General features: G+C 31.8%; 2 protein-coding genes across 4 annotated transcripts; both read right to left on the reverse strand.

Moving 5' to 3' along the window:
• Window positions 1-1,225: 1,225 nt before the first annotated feature.
• LOC115964913 (COX assembly mitochondrial protein 2 homolog) lies at window positions 1,226-3,904 on the reverse strand. Its single transcript, XM_031084142.1, has 4 exons — window positions 3,788-3,904; window positions 3,130-3,224; window positions 1,782-1,886; window positions 1,226-1,693 (listed from the first exon to the last, which is right to left on the reverse strand). The coding sequence occupies exons 2-4, from the start codon at window positions 3,172-3,174 to the stop codon at window positions 1,586-1,588; spliced, it is 258 nt and encodes an 85-aa protein (XP_030940002.1). The 5' UTR covers window positions 3,175-3,224; window positions 3,788-3,904; the 3' UTR covers window positions 1,226-1,585.
• Window positions 3,905-6,358: 2,454 nt separating this feature from the next.
• Window positions 6,359-12,610, reverse strand: LOC115977609 (protein FAR1-RELATED SEQUENCE 11-like). 3 transcript variants are annotated; one of them, XM_031099558.1, is made up of 4 exons: window positions 12,508-12,610; window positions 9,556-10,568; window positions 8,504-8,947; window positions 6,359-7,479 (listed from the first exon to the last, which is right to left on the reverse strand). In XM_031099558.1, exons 2-4 carry the CDS (start codon window positions 10,531-10,533, stop codon window positions 6,841-6,843), a joined length of 2,061 nt encoding a protein of 686 aa, XP_030955418.1. In that variant the 5' UTR covers window positions 10,534-10,568; window positions 12,508-12,610; the 3' UTR covers window positions 6,359-6,840. The 3 variants fall into 3 exon arrangements, with proteins under 3 accessions (XP_030955418.1, XP_030955419.1, XP_030955420.1); XM_031099559.1 differs by having other exon boundaries at window positions 9,556-10,562; window positions 12,508-12,587; XM_031099560.1 differs by lacking the exon at window positions 12,508-12,610 and adding an exon at window positions 11,121-12,493.
• Between the last annotated feature and the right edge of the window lie 8,571 nt (window positions 12,611-21,181).

Here is a 21,181-nt window from a genome sequence, read left to right on the forward strand (position 1 = left end):
TTTTCCCCATCTTAAACCAAGTGTTAGCCCAAAATAAAGATGTTGAAAGGATCAATTCCGTGACTTGCAAGATGCCAATAACTCAAATGAGTAATTCAAAGGTTCCTTGAGTACTTTTTTTTCTGAATGAACAAATTGGCAAAATGAGTGTGTTTAGTTTGTTTACATGGTGAGTCAATGTGGGAAGAAAAGTTGGCTTATGCGATGGTTTAGGAGACTAGATGTCTATGTATATATCATCTCTTGCACATCATGTGAGTCTTACACAATTGTGATGCTCACGTGTTGTGAGACAGATAATGCATCTGCCAAATGCATGAGGTAATTAATTGCTCGAGTTCAACTTCCCAATGCTGTAATTAACTAATTATGTTGATGGCAAGCGACAAAATGTTAGTTGTAAAAATGATTGGGCGAGAGTATAAATTCGAGTGCAGTTAGATTTACTCATTGCTGCTTGAAGCAAGGTCTAGAGCAGGCTTTTCTGGAACTAAATATAAATTGTCATAATTTAAGAAAATGGAAATGTTAATAGTAAAGACCTGCGTTCTCGAGCCATTCATAACGATTATGCACCAAATCTAAACTTTACATTAAGCAGTTTACCGAAGTAGGTTCACTGATCATATAATAAAAAATAAAAAAATGGAACTATTACTTTTATTTAAAATAAAATAAAAACTATTACTTTTCATTTAAGAGTGTATTAGATAAATATATCCTATACATATCTGTATCTATTTAGCAATCAGCCCTTTCGTTTCTTTGATACCTCCTAGTGTCCTGATCAAAGTGTCCTACCGTATTTTCAGTGACTTTTCTGAACATCAATGCTTCTTAAATTTCCAAAGTGTTGTTTGTTTACCAGGGAATCCATTTACTGAACAGGTCAAAAGGAGCATTTTTGTCTCCTGAGATGCAAGTAAATCAGGGAATTGAAATGTTGTCTGGTGATAATCTTGTTGCAAAAACAGAACTGAGTGAAAGTCATTCATGCATAATTATCAAATGTTCCTATTACGCAATAAGATCAAATTCTTTTTTACAACAAATGTAAACAGTTCAAAGCAGGAAATACTAATTTTCATATTGATTTCGTTCTCAATATATCTTTCTGATACCATATTGTATTGATGATGCCTTTTAATAGACAGAAAACCTCACTAAATATCGTAATGTGCCAACAGAACACAAATAATACATCTACATTATCCAGGAGGAGGCCAAGACAACTAGAAAACCCAAGAGGAGTTTCCCATAAGTTATTGATCTTATTCGGAATACAAGTGTTTAAATTAACAATTCTTTGGAGGAACAAAATTAAGATTTTCAAGAACCTTTCCATGTTAAGCATCCAAGGTCTAAATTAATAATTCTTATACAAAATAATATCTTATTTTCCTCATAGTTCAACGGAACAAGTAAACATCTTGACAACATCACATGCAACAAAATATCAACCAAATTGCACGATGCCAGCAAACTATAGTTTGTTCCTGCAACATTATATTCTTGCAGGATTTTTCTAGAAGGCATCATGTCAAACCTCGATTTGGTATTGAAGACAATTTCTCTCACTTGGCCATTACGATTGCACAAAATTATTCTCCTCAGAAGCTTCCTTCCTAAGAGCTCGTAGCCTCTCTTTCAATATCTTACTCTGTTCAAAGTTTGCTTTCCGCTTTATAGCTTTCTGTCAAAATTTTGAAAGATCTTAATACAAAGGAATTACAAAATAAAGACCTAAACCAAAGAGAAACTGAGATCCATAAAAAACTCACTTCCTCCCTGAAACAACGATCAAGCTTTATTTTGAGATTTGTACATTCGCCAAAGAATTTTCCAATAGGATGGTCTATATGGCACTTCTGGAACTCTTCAATAATCTGCACAAATCAGATGATATATCAGTCAGACCAAACACTTATCCGCTTCTTTGCCATCTTCCAACACCACTTGATTTGAAAGAATGGAAAGTTTCCAATGAACCAAACATGATAATCAAAATTATAACACAAACTTTCATGGTTAGTGATGCAAAAGACAGGTCACTTTAAAAATGTTCCCATGCAAATTATTTTGACTTCTCCTGCTCACAGTTGATGATAAGGTGTTCATCACAAAATCACATTCCCCCTTATTGAACTCTAGCCATATCCCAACCATTCATATATATATAGCCCTCAGAGGTGGACACCACCACCTTGCCCGGGCTTTGGAAACCCCATTGAAGTAGAATTCCCATTCCAAGCCATCCTGTTTGCTGAGTGCCTCCCTATAAATATATATATATATATATATATATTTTTTTTTTTCAACCAAGCAAATTTAGCCTACTGTATGGTGGTGGAGGATTATGTGATTTCCAGGTTTGTTCCCAAAACGTCCTTTCAACTTTTCCAGTGATTCTAGACAGGATTGGGACTAAAGAGAGGCATTAAAATGGGGTTATAATGTATCCATTCTATGATAATTCTGAAGAAGAATTATTGAATCAAGGGACCATCTGTTTTATGAATGTTCTGTAATCCAGAGAATTCGGAAGCAGATTCTTAAAAAAAGCCTCATTGACAGACCAATAAGCGGATGGAATGATGAGCTAGATTGGGCAGTTAACAAGTTGAAAGAAAATGGTTTAAGACAGACTATCTGCAAAGCATGGCAAGCTACAATATATCACATTTGGAAGGATAGAAATGAAAGAGTTTCACAATGGTCAAGTTAACAGTGAAGAGATGCTGCTGAAAGAAATCCGTGCTGATGTGAGGGGCAGAGCAGTGACAAAAACAAGAATGAAGAATTCAATCCAAAATGGGATTTGTGTTGTGTGTGGAGGCTGCCTTGCATTATTCAATGAATTGAATTTTGCTTGTCTGTTTTCTTTTGTTAATGGCTGTTTTGTTTGATTTAACTGTAGTGCAGCCGGGCTGCTTTGGTTAAATGAAAAGTTAACTATTCATTCAAAATAATAATAATAACCAAGAAAATGCACAAATGCACATATGCATCCATTCATTCAAGTTAAACCCACAAAAATAAATATTAAAAACAAGAAACTTATAAGCATAACATATACTTAGTTGTGAATAACAAGTAACAACTAAAGCTAGTAGGCGAAGATGGACTCACTTCAGAGCACATTGGGTGCTTGTGTAGCGTTAACGGGGGATGCATTCTCCCTTCTTTTTATCTTTCAATTAAAATCAAATTCAACCTGTAGCCCCCTGCAACAGCAACCACCAACAAAAATATTTCAACATTCAAATGCAACTTTCACCAAATGAAAACAAACCATATACATCACATTCCGCCTTCATTTTCTTCCAAAGAAAATTAAAAGCATAAAAAAATAAAATAAAAAGGTAACATACTCCAATTTTTTTCACATAGCACAAATTAACAATAGAAAATCTGGAAGTGCACATAAAAATTGGGAGAAAAACACACACACACACACACACAAAGAAAGCAAAGCCCAATTTATTTATTTGTTAATACATATAGAAGCAATAGAAATGGAAAGGTCAATTATTCATCAAAACCCAATGAGAAAGCAAACACACAAATATGAACAAAGCCCAGATTTTTTAAGAACATACACACACACATAAACAATAGAAATGGAAAAGGATACATCATACACCAAAACCCAATAAGGAAAAAAAAAAAAAAGGAAGCAATTGTGAGGAGTAAAAAAGATTTGTTGCATCATCGAGCAACACACAAAGTTTCAAGCAATATAAGATGTTATTGACGAGCCAAAGCTGTGAGAGAGAAGAGTGTATACCTGGCAAATGGAGGTACGGTGAGAGAGAAGGAAATGGTGAGAGAGTCTAACGAGCTAGACAATGAGAGACGTCAGAAACGAGCAGAAAGAGAGAGAGAGAGAGAGAGAGAGAATGAATGAGAGGGTTTTTTTTTTTTTTTTTTTTGTGTTAGTCTATGTTTGAAAGGAAGAATAAATTTACAATTTTTTGCTTAAAATATTTGAATTTATAATTGGATAAATTTATAAATTTATTACCGGTGTAAATTTACATTTATGTTATTTATTTTGTATTTAATTTTGTATTATTTTATTTTGCATTTAGTTTATTTATGAAATGATAAAGGAAGCGATTAGATGATGGTAATTGCATGTGAAGGAAGAGAAACAAATAAAAAAAAATATTTTAATGAAATATTGAGTAAAATAAATAATATAATATGAGGTGTTTAGAAAAATGTTTATGTAAAATAGAAAAAGTAGGTTTTTATATTAAAATAGATAGAAATTTTTACACAAGTTAATGCAAATGCTCTTAAGTTCATCTATGTTGTTTGTGTAATTATAATTTATAGGCTAAAATATTATCTTCTTTCCTAAACCTTGTCAAAAAGTTCGTTTTTTGTTATTAAACTTTGTAAAATGCTTTTTATCAATAGTTTAGAGATAATAATGGGGACAAAAATCAATATTTTATGAATGAGAAAAGAACCTTTTTTATTTTTAGTTCAATGACAGAAAGTGAAATATTTTCAATAGTTTAGAAATTAAAAAAAAAAAACAAATTTTTTAAACTTTAGGAATGAAAAACAAAATTCATACAAATTTTAAGTACCAAAATAATATTTTATAGGCAAGAGAAAAGAAAATTGGTGTATTTTCTTAATGTTGAATGAAAAAGAACCCTGATTTACCTTCTCTAAAAATTTTGGAAGTTTAATTTTATCTAAAGATCCATTTTTAAAAAATGAAAATTTGAAGGACCGAAATGTGTGATCTTAAAATTTTTTTAAAAATAAATCATACTTCTTTGAGGGAAGAAAAATTCAAAGGGATCAAATAGGGACATAGTGGCCCTTATGGGCTTGGCCATGCATATTACAGTGGTAATTACAATGAGAAGGTTATAACTCATAAAGATTGCCTTTATTTGGATTGTTCTCTGTAACTCATAAACACTGAGTCATAGATGGATTTGCTAATGATAGCAGATTCATTAGCATGCCTCAATGAAGATGTACTCAGGTCATGTACACACTGCCATCATACGCCAAGAATTAGTTTCGCTCAAAGCATATCATTTGCATGCTCAAGAAAGAAGTGCAATTCAATTTCTAACATATGGAAAGAACACACACCATATCATTTGCATCTACTACAAATTATTAATGGGGAATTTAGATTATATCTCTGGTGCATTAATATACACTTTTCTTCCATTTTCATTTTGGATTGAAAAGATTGATAATAGGAGTCTCAGTTAATTCCAGATCAAACAAGTAGCTAGTAAATGTTGGTTCTTCTATAAGGCCAAGAAAGACCCTGAATTTAGGCCACATATGGCATACCAATGATTTTCGAAGTTGGATAATTCGTGTGAAACAGCATCAAGTAGAAGAAAATGTCATAGTCAAACCATTAGATCCATTCATATTAAACTTACTCGATTGGAAGAAAAACTTTGAAACATGTCTTTTGACTTTCTTTAGTACGTGAGGACATTAGAAAGCCAAATAAAAAAACTCATAAAAAGAGTTAATTGTATATCCGATACTCAAAAGCAAAGAAAAAACTAAACCTCTGGCAAATGAAAGGGATTTTGTAGAAGAAAACCAAATTCTCCTCAGAAAAATATGTTGCAAAACTCTAATGCTATGCAATCAAAGCTCCTACTGCTCTTTGCCTTTCTTTTCCATCTATTGTATAGCTAAGTTTAGGAGTGTTCGTGGTACAGTGCGAATTTGGGCCATTTTTAGCACCGTACTTTGCGGTGTGGTTTAGAGTTTAGCCAAAACTATAACCACACTACATCTCATTTTTGCGGTCACATGTACGGTGAGATGTATAAGATGCAGTTTGATCGGTTTGAAACTAGTATATTTTTCAAATTTTAGGCTTTTCCTACCCAGCCCAAAACTGATTTTTCCTTTTGTTTTGGGCCAAGTTTTAAACTATTAAGCTAGTTTTTCTTTATTTTGGGTTAGCTTTCTCAATCAACACTTACTTGGATTATTAAACCTTTTTTTTGGAAAACTAGTGATATTAAATTATTAATATATAGAGAAGGTGTGGTGCAATGCATTGTTACATGTAGTACGGTGTGGTTATGTTATTTTGCGGGTGGTTTTGGTGCAATTTTTGAACACCCCTAGCCAAGTTAATGGAAAACTAAGCCAGCACTGCCAACTATCAACCTACTCCAAGACAACAAAAAGATGGATAAAATAAATAAACGAATGCTTGCACTCTAAGAAGAAAAGAACCATCTTCAACTCGATCCTTTAGTTGCTTCAAAACACACTACTTTTTTTTGGATGAGTTACACACCACTTCCTCTAATAATATATTTTTCTTGTATACTAAATGCCAAAATGAGCTAATCTTTTAACCAAAAACACAACAATATTCATACAGACACAAAGTTCTTTCAATCCTTCAGTTGCATCAAGACACACTACATATTTTGGGATGAATTACACACCACTTCCTCTAAACATATGGTTTTCTTGTATCATAAGTCTAAATGCCAAAATGAGCTAATCTTTGTAACCACAAACACAGCAATATACATACAGACACAAAGATATTTCTATATATTTTGTACATATTGGAACCCTCGTGAAAACACCATGCAAAGGAGAGGCTTTTTATATGATGCCTACAAAAGACAACTTGTATCAATTATATGTATGTACCAAAACTCTCAAAATGCCATACAAAGAACCTCAGCCCCAAGCCTTCAACAAAAGAAGCTTTCCTCTCAAATCTTGCTATACAAATCCCCAAACTTGCTTTCTGTGATAATTTCCACCGTGTTTCCCTCTGCTTTCCACGAGAATTCAACACTATGCTAACTATTTTTGGTATATTCTTGAATCAAAAACTTCATGAACGGACGACACATCTCTCATACCTTGTAATGAAACTGGCTGCTCTTTTATACGAGATAAAAGGATGGAAATTTGCTCATTTGCAATATCTAGCCTCTCCTTGGACTTGGCAGATTCTGTTACAAGAGTTGATACCATACTTTGCAATATCTGAATTCTTTCTGCATGATCACTTGGAGTACTCTGAAAAAGCTTTGCAGAAGGTGTACTGATCCTGCGCCAACGGATAGGAAGATACCTATCTGGGATCTGAAAGCAGTTTCCTGTTGAGAAAACTCGAAGAGCATGCCGGCAGAGAATTCCAGAAAACTCAAAATGATGGCAGCTGCAACTGATGATGCCTTCCCTAGGAGCCCAATAGACTTTCCGGCCTCCCTCAGCTTTTGTGTGGTGTCTTACAAGAAAACCATCATCCATCTGAAAGGATGCATAGTGGGCAGCCAGAACAAGTTGTTCTTGTAGCTTAGAGAAGGCAAAAGGAGTGAGGATAGTGGCAGCATGGGATTCCATGGGGGCCCCTGTCTTCAAGCAAATATTTTGGAGATTCTGTTGCATTGTTTGTTGTTCTCCAGCTTGATCTCTGAAATCCACAGCAACTGCTGCCTGCTTGTGCAAGTTTTAATTTAATAAGAAGGAAAAAAACTTAACTAAGCCCAAATCCCAATTAATAAGGAAAGAAAATTTTTTCCAACCAATAATTTTGAATCATTTTTACTGTTTAGACGGTTTTTCATCAATCTAACAAACAAGAAACAAGTTGCGAATTTCATACATAATGAATAGCCCATAACCGCATCAAAAAGGGGAGCAAAGTAACCCAAATCATGGAGATCAATATTAAAATCAACTTTTCAATAATGTGGCAATTAAGACTTTATTTAATATGATAGTCTTGGTATGACAAACACTTCAGGTTAAGGACAAGTAGGCACTATTTAGAGGGATTAGGATAAATTGCACATCAATTCAGCCAATACTACCTTTGGTGAATGGCAAAAGAGTAGTTCTTTTTGCTCACCATACAGCCTTCAATACAACTTGTCTGTTTGACATGATTCAGGTTCTGAAGGGCCCTACGTTTTGGCATCTTCAGATTCACTAGGTTACACGTGCATTCACCACAATAAGGCAGGGGTTAACAGGTTCAATATAATTTTTTAGAGCTTAATTAGGAACATTAATAACTATTCCTTCCTTTCTTTGTAGTTGTTACTATCTTTCTTTTTACTTTTCTTTGATAAGGTTGTGTGGAGAAAAAAACAACAGGCCAAAACCTTGTGCACATAATAAGGAAAGTGCTGGAAAATCTCCAAGCATTTCTGTCTCACCAGCATCTAGGTAAAAGGGACAGAACACTGGGGCTTGCCTAGATAAATTTCATAAGAGCCTACACAAAAAGTATAATCAATTATTGGACCTTCATATGCTAATACTCTTGTAAAGTTACTCCTGAATTAACAGCACTTCAAAATCTTTAAATGAGACCAAGTAAAATGTGGAACATTGTACTCACTACGCACTCTGAATCATGACCATGACTTGAGAATACAATAAAAAACAACAGCAAAATATTAATATCTTAATCTAAATAAATAGCAATAGGCCAATAGTAAAAGAGATAGCATACTTGTTCAACAAAGTGTGCAAGCCGGGTCTGTGCACTCAAAAATCTTTGAATGAAAGCGTTAATTGACTTTGACTGGCCATTCGTTGTCATTCCCGCAAAGAAATGGGTTCTCAAGAAAGGTAGTGCCCAAAGTAAGCGCAACCCATACAAGTTGGCTATATGCCTATTAGCGTGCAACCCAAAGGAATTTACCATCTCCATCCAACCGAGTTCAAAATCCTCAATTGACTCCAGATTATAGATTCGAAAAAACTCTGTCTTCCACTCATTGTAACGCTCTCCCAGTACAGCATTAAACCAGGACGGAAATTTCCCTACAATCATCCATATGCAAAGTGCGTGTTTCGTCATAGGCAATTCAAGGGCTACTGCTTCTTTGAGACACATATTTTGATCAGTTAGAATTGTTTGTGGAGCCTTCCCATTCATAAACCCCAAGAATGCCTTCCAAAGTTCCATATATACAATACAACACATAAACACCAAAGTCAAATTGGGATCAGTGAAGCTATTTAAAAAAAGGAAATGCATGTGAGCATGTGCAATATATTACCCAACAGTGAAGAGAAATTTTCATACTAAATATAATGCCTTGTCCAATTAGGATGACAGGAAGAACAGACCAATAGGCATTGAACAATACCAGGAGGTGCTCACTGAGCATTTATTGGGGAAAAAAGAGAGTCCCAATTTCATACAAATTGTCCACTACCAATCAGACAAGTAGATGCTCAGTGACCATTTGGCCTGGTCCCCATCATTTATAATTGTAATATAAAGAATATCAAGTCCCAATTACAGAAGTCCCTCATGCGAAAACTCAATCGACCAGCATTATTTTGTGCATGGTCCAAAACCTAACTGGCTATCCTAAACATCCAGCTTCAAAATTCAAATTCTATGTTCTATCCTTCAATTAGCCTTTTGATTGGATATGCCTCATAAGAGAAAAGCAATTGATTGAATAGTTCAATTAAGATTTACAGCAGTCACATGTGCAATATAAGGTGACAGATTAGGGGGGAAAACCCATAATTACTTTCAGTTATTACCTTCAATGCCCATGAAAATGACCTCAAATTTTCCTCACGCAAAAGGACGCAGCCAAAGAAGCAAGGCATACCATAATTATTCATTCCAACCCATATCCCAAGTGGCATGTCAAATGCAGTCAAGCGATGTGTTGTATCAAACACAACTGCATCACCAAAGATCTCATATGACTGGACAGATGAGGCATATGACCAGGTGATGTTCTCTAACCTATTGTTTGAATCAAGTGTATACTCAAACTTGAAGTTGGGGTCTCTCTCCTTAATGTTTCTGCACATTCTTAATAAGTCTATGCTCTCCTCTTCTGGATCTAATTTCCTAAATGATTGGAGCAAATTCCTAACATCCTTTTCAGTGAAAGGCAAATATCCTGGCTCCACACACTTCTCAAGCTCCATAAGTTTTATCATCTGGTGCACAGAAATTCCTGTTTTGGCAAACATAAGGATTCTGCTCTTGTCTGTGTCTGAAATGGTCCGGTATGCAGGAAGGAAACGAACTTGATTTGGTTCTAAGAGCTCGTGATTATGGTGGTTCAGAAAACCTGTGATACGCCATTCTGAAGCCCCTAATTCTGTTGACTTGCTTATTCGCATGTATGCTTGACATCCACAACGAGATGATTTTCGGTTTCTTTGAGGTTTACTTTCATTTGAGGCTTTGATGGGGGTGTTGCCAGCACGGTGACAGACAAAGTAGCGTCTAGTGAGTCCTTTACCAACCCCATCCTTCCCCTCTGTGCGGTGACGCCGGATTGAGAAGCCACATCGCTTTGCAAATTCACTATAAAATTCATAAGCAGCATCATGAGTAGCAAATCTTTGCCCCATATATGGAATTGCATCATTAGTGGTTTCTAGGGAGAGCCTAGTTTCATCAGGTGATTCCTCAGTGCTACTGGTATCGTCCAAGGACAAAGATCGTTGATCTGAGGGATCATCATAAACCACCAACAATGGTCCAGCCTCTTCAGACATTATACTTTCTCATTAAACCACTCAATACCCTATGTCTTTTTAAAAAAGGAAATATAAAAAACAAGACAAAACAAAAAACCAAAAGTCTTGATTAGCCAAACCAGTCCCAACAGATGGAAAGATGCATCATAGAACAGAGAAGAAAATAAAAAATTGAGCCACACCAAATATAAGGGGCATAACAACATATGAACACATGTATTCACAGTAACTGGCAACTAATCTAAATGCTGGTCAACAACCAAGAAAAAAGGGAAAATAATAGAAAAAAACCAGTAATGATGATGCTGATGATTAAATAATCAACCCAAAACAGTTTTCCTACACATAAATTCCAGATTTTCGTTGGAAATAAATAAATAAATAATAAAAGGCATGTTGTTGGTTAAAATAACAACACTCATTATACAAAAATAATAATTCTTGAGATTTCTCAGATAGTCAAGTCACCAATTTAGTATCACACTATTCTTTTTCAGGTTTTAAACGTTAACATGCTTCCTCAAATCCTACAAAAGTGAGGAATATGGACTTTTAAGTAATTAAAGGCTATAACCTCAGCAAAGTAGAGGATTTCTCATATGTACCAGAAGTTTAGAGGCGCTTCACATTTCAAGCATCCACTGACCATCCACTTTTCCATTGTAATTCAATACACTCACTGCTTTGTTTGTTTGGAATTACAATCTCAGTGATTGTCAAAGCTAGCAAATTGAAACTGGTAGCCCTAAAGGCACAAGTTGTAATCTTCCTATTCACACAATTGTATTGAGAGATCGGGTAAACAAATGCAAGAACTTGGAAGTTGATTATGTCATATGCCCTCACAAATTCCAAATATGAGTCAAGTTCTTATTTGAACAGACTCAATATTTATGTTGGACCTATTCAGAGGGCAACGAGGTTTTATAATAATTATAATTTAAAAAGTAAGCTGAGTTCATTGCTTGTTGATCAACTTTCAAAAACATATCCGCAAATGTTACTTTGCAGTTCAGGTTTCATTCAAGCTAAACTCTTATCTTATAGTTACATCTTTGAGTTCCTGAAGAAAGACCAAAAAACACCAATCGTTTGAAATGAAATTTCCATCTATTGATTTCTGTGCAATCCTGTCAGACTTTTCCATTTTACCTCAGAATTAGATTGCCACTCTAGCTCTTTTTCACATGCATTATGTACATGTACAGCTTAATTCAATCACATATCTGATGCATTATGCGAAATTGAGGATAATTATTATCAATAATGGGAAACCCAAAATGGGATTTGTGTTTACTTACAAACAAAATTACGAAAACACTTTATTTCTAATAGACTCTGACTGTAAATATTGGATATAGACACACAAAAACATATGCACATTCAGCTCAATCAATCATATTCCTAACACATTCTGCAAATTTGAGGACAACCCATTACCAAAATGGAAAAGCCAAAATGGTTTTTGTTTTTATCACAAAATTCAAAATGAAAATTATTTTTAAGAGACTCTAACTGCACATATCATATATACATACAACTCAAGTCAATCACATTCCACAAAATTGAGGATAACCCATTATGAGAAATGTAATACTCCAAAATGGGCTTTGTGTTTCTCACAAAAATTTCAGATGAGCAATTCATTTTTAACAGACTCTGTCTGCACATAATGTACATAAACACACACAAACATACACAATATAAAACTCAATTCAATCAAATTACTAACACATTCTGCAAAATTGAGGACAACCCATTATCAGAAATGGAAAATCCAAAATGGGATTTGTGTTTCACACAGAAATTCACATGAAGACTTCATTTTTAAGAGTCTCTGGCTGCATATATTGCTCCAAATTAGAAACAGAGGCAAACATTACTTTTATAGATATAATAACCATGTCTATTCACACACATATACATAAAGAGAGAGAAAGAGAGACTGTTTTAAGAGGAGGAAAATATTAAAGAAAGATAAGAGAATGGTACCAATTGAATTCATGGGAGCAATTCAGGTGAGGTGGATTGAGAAATTGGGAGTTGCCCTAAAATGCGCTGGGAGGTGATGAAAGCCATTTTATACTCCCTGCGCACTTTACTATCTGACGCCTCCTTCCTTTGTTCCCAAACATCTTCCTCCACTTTTTAGGACTCTATAATACGCATGTCCAAACACTTTTCTTAGTTTTTTTTTTTTTGTTTTTTTTTTTCACAAAGGTTTGGTTGATGTTTCACAAAAAAGATGCGCTACATCCTCAACATTTTATAATGTCATAAAAAATCATAAGTAGTACGTTGTTATTGGTTCTAATCAATTAGTAACTATCTACCAAAAATATTATGGACATAGCATTTATCTTGAGAGAATTGTGACTGCTTAGTTTTGTTTTGTATTATTCATCAAAAAAAAAAAAGTTTTGTTTTGTATTTAGACCAAAAAACAAAACAAGATAAATGTTATATCTATAATTTTAACAACAAATGCTAAGTAGCAAGCTATTACCATCTAAAATTTGTTGTAAAAATATTATAATTGTAGCACTTCTCAAACAAAAAATAATAATAATTACGAATGAGTTTAATGTAATTTAGGCTAAGGTGGATAACTTAACCAACTATAGTGTTGTATTTAACCAACTGTAGTGCTGTATTTAAGCTTTGCATTTTTTTTTTTTTTTTGATAATTTAATGGTTACAATAGAATGAGGGGATCTAAACCATAAATTAAGAGGTATCAATTGAGTTACAAGAGTCCTAGTAAACACTTTTTTTGTTTTTATATCTTAGAATAATTACATTTTAAACCTATAATTTAGAGATGTAACAAATTAAATTTTGAAATTTCCAAAAAATATTAAATTAAAATATTAAACTATGAATTTTTTTTTTTTTCAAAACTTAACAATTTAAGACTTTTTCTAAGGCATAACAAAAAATTACGATATTCTCAAATTAGTCTACTACCTCACACGTGACACGTGAGCTATTAAAAATAAATAAATAAAAGATTATGGTGAGCTCATGTGAGAGTGGGTAGATTAATTTGGGAATATATATTGTAAGATTGTGATTTTTTTTATCCCCAACTTTATTGCAAAATAAACCACGGGTTGTGTTTGGAGTTTAATATAGGCTAAGAGACAAGTTTGAACACTCCCTAAGATAACAATTAATTAATTTCTGCATTTATATATAAAGACCTCCAGGGGAGTGCCATTTCATAAGTCCTCTAAGGGTGATGTAATTTATATTTTTTTATTATATTTAACAATAGAAATAGTTTGATATGTCTTGAGAGCCCATAGTTTTTGGTAACGTATTAGCAAAAGATATATATATATAACAAAAATTTAAAAGTTAGTTTATTTATTGAAGGCTATTTATAAAATTTAAAAAAAAAAAAATTTAGAACTTGAGACAAAAAAAAAAAAAAAAGACTAAATAAACTAAAAATTTGTGGCCAAAAAGACATCATAGCATTAAAAAAAATCTATAAAATTCATTCTAAATCGTAAAATGAATTCCATTTAAATAGGAACGATCATTTTCTAAAATAAAAAATAAGAAAAATAAAAAGATTATTTTGTGTGGAGTTTTTTGGGCCTTGGAGTTAGAAGAGGGATCTGCTTGTTATATGCCCGCCCGTTAGATCTTTGTAGAGCGGGAGCCATGTCACACAAAAATTCAGGCCCAAACAAATACTTTTCCAATATTGTTTACATGCTTCTTCTTCTTCTTCTTTTTTAATAAATATATATAAATACACAAACATACTTATCAACAAATTATAAATATATATATATATATAAACTTGTCAACAGTAAACAGACTCAACACTCATACGCCCAAAAAAAATTAAAAAAAAAAAATTATCAAGAATTATTATTTGAAATTACAAAATATGCCTAAAATTTTATTCTGAATATAAGTGTCTATCTGGAATCTGCTTATTTTGTTAAAATTGAAAATTTTTTACTAAAAGTACTATAAATAAAAATAAAATTTAACTGAAATAGTACAGGACTCATAAATAATACAAAAAAATATAATAAGACCTATAAATAATAGTAAAAATAAATTAAATAGTAAAATAAATTGATAAAAAATAAGCAATGGAAACGCAACCTAAGTATGACACTTTGTTATTAGAAAATTCTTTTATTAGAAAATTCTTGTCCTCTTCTTACTTTATGTAAGTTCTTTTACAACACGTACAAAAACCACTTTTCATATAACTTTCTAAACTTTCAACACGTCGTGAAGTAGAAGATAGTGGGAAAGTAACTAAAAAAGAAAAAGTATTCCAACAAAAGATCAGATCAGATAAGCACATTTTTTTTTTCCTTTTAGTTTGATACTGAAGAATAGAACAAAGTGTCATAATCTTGAAATTTCAAAGATTTCTTTGTAGTGGTTTATAAATATAACAAAACTTACGTATAGTTTCTGTTCCTCCACATCTCCATTCTGTATTGTTCGCCGACTAAGGCTGATTTCAATAATATTTACAGTCTTCTTTCTCAACCAAAAAAAAAAAAGTTTAAATATATGGTTATTTCTCAAAAAAAAAAAAAAATGATTGTATTAATCAATGAAGAATAAATAATGTTATATTTTTCAAAAATAATTAAATTCAATATATTATATGTTTGAATTTAATTGAAAATTCAATATAGTGTGCATAAAAAATTGTATTTTTCCCTAATATCTATTAAAAGGTAGAAAATTTTGGAGATGCCCTTTTCTATAACAAAAGGAAACAAATTGAGTTGCTCTAGTGGCTTCAACATGGTACCAGCCTGGTTTGGTTGGCTATATCATTGGCATTATAAGTAAATAAACTATTTGACGTATATGCCTCTTGATACCGCAATCACAGTCACAAGTCTAATTCAATCATCATATCAAACTGTGAAAAATTGTGTTTGGCATTTTGACTTGGACCCTCCGTTAGTGTGTCATGATGGTTCCAACTAAAATGCGATTATGGGTGCCCTGTCATTAACAACTAATACTAGTATTCCTTGACTACTATCATAATATTTGTTGAAGAGTATGTTCTTAGGATAGTTTACTAGATCCATTGATTTGATAGGAAAGATAATGGGTAAACTAAGCAATCTTTTAGGTATAGTATATTCGATTTTCTAATTAAATTCACACACATAATTGCAATGAAATTAATTATTATTAGAAAAAAAAAATGTTTATATTTTATTGATGAATGCAATCGTATGTTTAAATTAAATTAGAGAACTTAACGTATTGCATATAAGAAGGTATACCTCTAAGTTCTAACCGAAAGCAATAATGCTTCTTTATTCATATTGGTGTTTCATATTTATGTCATGCTCAGCCAAAAATGAAAATTAAAGAAGGCACATACTTGCAGTTGTTGGAAGTAAATGGGTAAGATTGCTAAGATGAAAGTTATATTTTGTGTTTAGTTCTATTCTATGAGTCATAAATAATATCAGGTTTGTAAAATAGGGGATAAAATTAAATAACATTCTCTAAGTTTAATACTATCCCTAACCAATTTAAATATGTGTTTGAATGGGGTTATTTTCATTTGCTTATTTTATCTAAAATCTAAATTCTATTTTAAAAAAAGAAAAAATGAAAGTTTTAAGAAGTTGTACTCATGTAAGTCGAATAAGTCAGGAAATTTAATTATCCAAACGTAAGTATTAGTAGTATATAGCAAAGAATTTATTTATTTTTGCTGAAGAAGAGCTCATTTTGTGTTGAAATTTCAAAAGCAAGAGAGAAGGAGGAATGTCATAATTCAGATAATTAAAATAAGGTGACTTGACAAGTTTGCCATAATAATCATGGGTGTTATATACATTTTGTGATATGTTTGATCTAACAAGTAATCATGGGGTGTTATATGTATTTTGTGATATGTTTGATCTAACAAGTAATCATGGGGTGTTATACACATTTTGTGATAAGTTTGATCTAACAAGTAATCATCTATTATTGGTTTAGGATGTTAAAATTATGAGGCCAAAATCGATTTTTGACCACGTCAAATTCTTCAAGCCCGAAAGAGTGTAGCCTAACAAAGCAAAAGAAGCTTTCATGGAGAATAATTGAATCATATGGCTCTGACGTGGGTTATAAATAAAATCTTTTACCTTGTCTTCAGAGTACAAGTTTGGTTGATTATTTATTTATTTTATTGTTTTAATGAACCTGCGAATTTTATTGAATTAATAAATATATGATTTTATCTTCCTTAATAATGCCATAAAGTCTTCTGCATATAAAATAAATAGATAAGGATAGAGACTCTAGTAGGCATTATTTATTTATTATATTATATTTGATCATACGATTCATGCCTGACTCTATGATAACATTAATTTTATAATTAGCTTTAATTTATTATAATATCCCTACACATTATCTTGCTCAATAGTGAAATCTAGGGGCTATTTGGTTTTTTGAAAACTGTCACTCATCACTCCTCGCTCAATTTTCGTCACTCATTACTCATCACTTAAAATACTCAAATTCCTTAAACCCCACACGTTTGGCACCCATCACCTAGTTATGTTTTCAACCATAAAACTAAAAAAATTGGAACCACACACTGACTCAATGTCATAAAAATTTTCTCTCTCTTTTTTTTTTTTCTTTTTTTCCTGACTCTCATCTTTCTCTGCCTCTCCCCTTCGTTTTTCTCTGCTTTTCTCTTCATTTTTCCCCAATTTTTCTCTACTTTTATCTTCATCCATGTTAACACATATTCTAACCATACACTTTGCACACCTTATGACCTGATCCATATATCTTCTATTATTAAAATTGAACTCTACATATCCATTTTTTAATGTTAAAATATTTTTCTTTTATTTTCTTGATTTTAAGAACTAATAAAACTAAAATTTCAGTGATTTCTCATCCTTTTTATGCCAAATACATGATATCAATTTGTGTAATATAGGATACACTCAAAAACATATACTCCCTCCGTCCCAATTTGTTTGTTCTCTATTCCATTTTGAAATGTCCCAAAATATTGTCCTGTTTCTAAAAATAAAAGCTATTAGTTTACTAATGTTTCTATTATACTCTTACTTTATTTTCAAAACTATTTGAAAAGAAAACTAATAAATATTTAAAAATAAATAAATCTAATTGGGGCACCTTTTTAGTTGCCTCATTAAAAATAACTTTTTTTTAAAAAAAAATTTGATAAATTTATTTAAAGGTAATTTTGTAAACTTATACTCCTTCCGTCCCACTTTGTTTGTCCTGTTTGAAAAGTCAAACTTTTTAAGGGAACATCATTTATTGTCTTGTCTATCTTTTAAAAATGTATAAGTTTCCAAAACTATCCTTAAATAAATTTATCAAAAAATTGAATTAATAAATTAATAGGAGTATAATAGGAATATTAGTAAATTAATGACTTTTATTTTTAGAAATAGGACAATATTTTGGGACATCTCAAAATGGAATAGATGACAAACAAAGTGGGACAAAGGAAATACATTTTTATAAAGTAGACATGACAATAAATGATATTCCTTTCAAAAAGTTTGACTTTTCAAACATAACAAATAAATTGAGACCAGAGAGTAATATCAAAGAGCCATGTTATATAGACGGAAAAATTTAATAAAAAAATATACAAATTAATATGATGATGACTTTACGTTAAAGTGAAACTCACATCATGAAACACCTTTTGACATTTACTAATCATGCGGATAAACGAACAACTACCTCCTTAATACTCATTTTCAAATTTCAACCTAGTTGGTACGAATAATACACGTGTGGTTAATCTTGTCGATAATCATATATACACTCCTACCATATCAAAATTTTATTATTTATTGCCCTTGGATATATATATTATAGCATGTTTTGAGTGATCCAATTATCAAAAGTTACAGGATTTGAAAATAATTTTATTATTTGTTTAGATTTAATAATTTGCTATAATTTTTGGCTTTGATAAAAAGCTTGGTCTAGTATAATATACTTTTATAATTTTATTTTTGTAATTTTAAGTTTTTTTTTTAAGGGGTTAATTTAAGCTTTTGAGCTAACTTAATACTTTTAGAGTAACTTCTTAATTGAAAATAATCACAAGATAAAAATGCTTGTAGGGTATGGGAGGCAAGGGACGAGGTTCAAGTTTTCAGAAGAGAGTTTCACACACATATGCATTTAGATTAAGTTAAAGTAGAAATTCTCTCTTGTATCAAAAAAAAAAAAAAATCACATTAATGCAAAATGCTTACACAAATAAAATTTCAAGTATCAAGTATTACTTGTGGTCATGTTCCTACTAACGTGTGTAGTATTATAATTGTACATTTATTTAATACACTCATACAGGGGCGACGCCAAGCACTAATGAGGCCTAGAATTTTTTTTTTAATATACCTTAAAAAATTTTGAGTTTTAACTTAATATAGGTCTTTTGACCACCCTAAAAAAACTTAAACACCCTTAATAACAATTGAGCCCTTTAAAAATAAAATCAAATCTCTTCAAAATTTTGGTCCACTGAATGTTAAACAAAAAAATTACTACAAGAAATGCAATGTTTACAATATTTTTTGCAATATTTTCATAACAATCCTAAATAGTAGGTTGTTACTGGTAAACAAAAAAATAATTTCAATGGTAAGTTCAAAATAGAACCAGTAAAAACTTACCATTTAGGTTTTATTGTAAAAGTATTGCAAAAATATTGTGGACCACTTCTCAAAAATTGCTCAAACAAACAAATTAGCCTAAAATCTCAAATCAAACGTTTAATTGTGATTTTTTAAATTGTGTTTTCAAATGACATATTTTTAAATCGCTATTTTTTTTATATAAAAAATGCATACTTTTTAAATAGCTAGTATGTTAGTGCTTGTTATAGTCTTGAGCCAAATTTGTTGAATTTATGTAATATATTTTTTCAAAAAAATAATGCATTTTGTTTATATTAATACTGTAGGGGTGAAAGGCCCAAGATCATACAATGGGCCTTGGATTCCGTATGGAAAATTCAACCACGTCCAAGGAGAAGGTGTGGGTGCCAGAAGGGCTTCCGGCCCAACTCTTGTGGGCCTGAAGATGTTTAAAAGGCAGTCCGAGGAGAAATGTCTACTCGGACATACCAAATATGACTCAAACATGCACTTTGCCAGCTAAAAGGATTCACCCTAACAAGTATTAGTAACAAGGATGAGTCCGACAAGCCCGTAAAAAGGAAGAAAGCGTAGAATACTAAGGGTGAGACTGCAACTACCACATTAAATGCATGACAGCTACTTTTATGGCCGCATTAATGTAGAGATGACTTGTAAATAGTGTTATCTTGGCTACCATAACTCACAGAAAGATGGGGGGATGTCCGATAGGACAGGTACTCAAGTGAAGGTCCAGATGATCAATAAGTGTAAGGCCCTAATGACTTCAAGATAGCTATATAAGAGAGGGGAGTCCCCATGTAGAAGGGATGGAGAAAAAAGGAACTTATAACAAAAGAATAGTGCAGAACCATAGCCTTTGAGCAGGAACCGATATACATCCTCCACTTTTCCTTGGACTGAATATCTAATGGACATGAAGGGGATTTCCTTACTTTCAATGGCTGCATGGCCCAAATTTTAGCTAGTATATACTTCGTTAAGGCTTAGTTCTGAAGCCCACTCTCTATAAATTCATTGTATCGGGTTTCTTGGGCCAAAACCACACACCTGTTGGGCCTGAGCCCTGAATCGTGACCCTACAAGTATTTATTTAGAAAATATGTTAGTAATTGAATGAGAGATCAGTAATTTCTTAGTTGTGTACATTGAAAAAGATCTAGCTGATAACATTGATATTGAAATTATCATATCACACAATGATTTCAAAATATGAAAACTTGTAAAAAGAAATTGTAAAATTTTATGTATTTGCATATGTTTTTATTTTGTGATGTTAATATATTCAAATTTTATTATTATTAATTTTTTTTAATTTAATTGTTTTTAATGACCACCATGAAAAGAATTTATGAAGCCGCCACTGTTCTCATAGTAATATTTCCACATAAATTTGAGCAATACCATGGATTCAGTTCATCTACAATTATGTGAGATGACTGAAAATTACTCTCGAGCTATTGAATATTATAATTATGCCTTATGTGAAGCATATGTTAAGTAAAAATAAATTTAAAAATTAATAATATTTTAAGCTAGTTATGTTACATTGAAATTCATTTTAATCATCCTCTTAGATTTCTCTCCTGCCTTTTAAATGTTAAAAGGCAAAAAAATTATATTATGAGATGGCATTAAACATCCCTCTCACAACATGTGTGGATTTTATATTGTTATGAGAGAAATGCCTCATGAGATACGTTTTCTTAAAATACTCATATTTTAGACTAATACTCCCTCCTTCCAACCTTGTAATGTACCTACATTATTATTATTATTTTTCCAATATATTGAAAATTGTTCTTAAAAGTGGAAACCAAACACACATAATATAAAAATTATTCTCTAAAAACTAGCTTCACATTCAATTTTTGAAAATTATTTTCATAAAAACAAAAACCCTCCTACCAAACAAAATACTTAAATTTTTTTTTTTAAAATAGAACTTAAAGGACCAATTTGAAATCAAATTTATTTATTTATAGAAACGAAAT

This window comes from Quercus lobata, chromosome 2 (genome assembly GCF_001633185.2).
Source record: "Quercus lobata isolate SW786 chromosome 2, ValleyOak3.0 Primary Assembly, whole genome shotgun sequence".
In the NCBI taxonomy this organism is placed as follows: domain Eukaryota; kingdom Viridiplantae; phylum Streptophyta; class Magnoliopsida; order Fagales; family Fagaceae; genus Quercus; species Quercus lobata.

Bases quoted from the DNA above. Each gene is read 5' to 3' on its own strand.
- LOC115964913 (XM_031084142.1), bottom strand. From the start codon at position 3,174: ATGCATCCCCCGTTAACGCTACACAAGCACCCAATGTGCTCTGAA. The intron at 1,887-3,129 runs GTGAGTCCATCT...TGATTTGTGCAG, and splicing joins AGCACCCAATGTGCTCTGAA to ATTATTGAAGAGTTCCAGAA. The intron at 1,694-1,781 runs GTGAGTTTTTTA...AAATTTTGACAG, and splicing joins ATCGTTGTTTCAGGGAGGAA to AAAGCTATAAAGCGGAAAGC.
- LOC115977609 (XM_031099558.1), bottom strand. From the start codon at position 10,533: ATGTCTGAAGAGGCTGGACCATTGTTGGTGGTTTATGATGATCCCTCA. The intron at 8,948-9,555 runs GTAATAACTGAA...GAACTTTGGAAG, and splicing joins CATTTTCATGGGCATTGAAG to GCATTCTTGGGGTTTATGAA. The intron at 7,480-8,503 runs GTATGCTATCTC...TTGCACAAGCAG, and splicing joins TTGCACACTTTGTTGAACAA to GCAGCAGTTGCTGTGGATTT.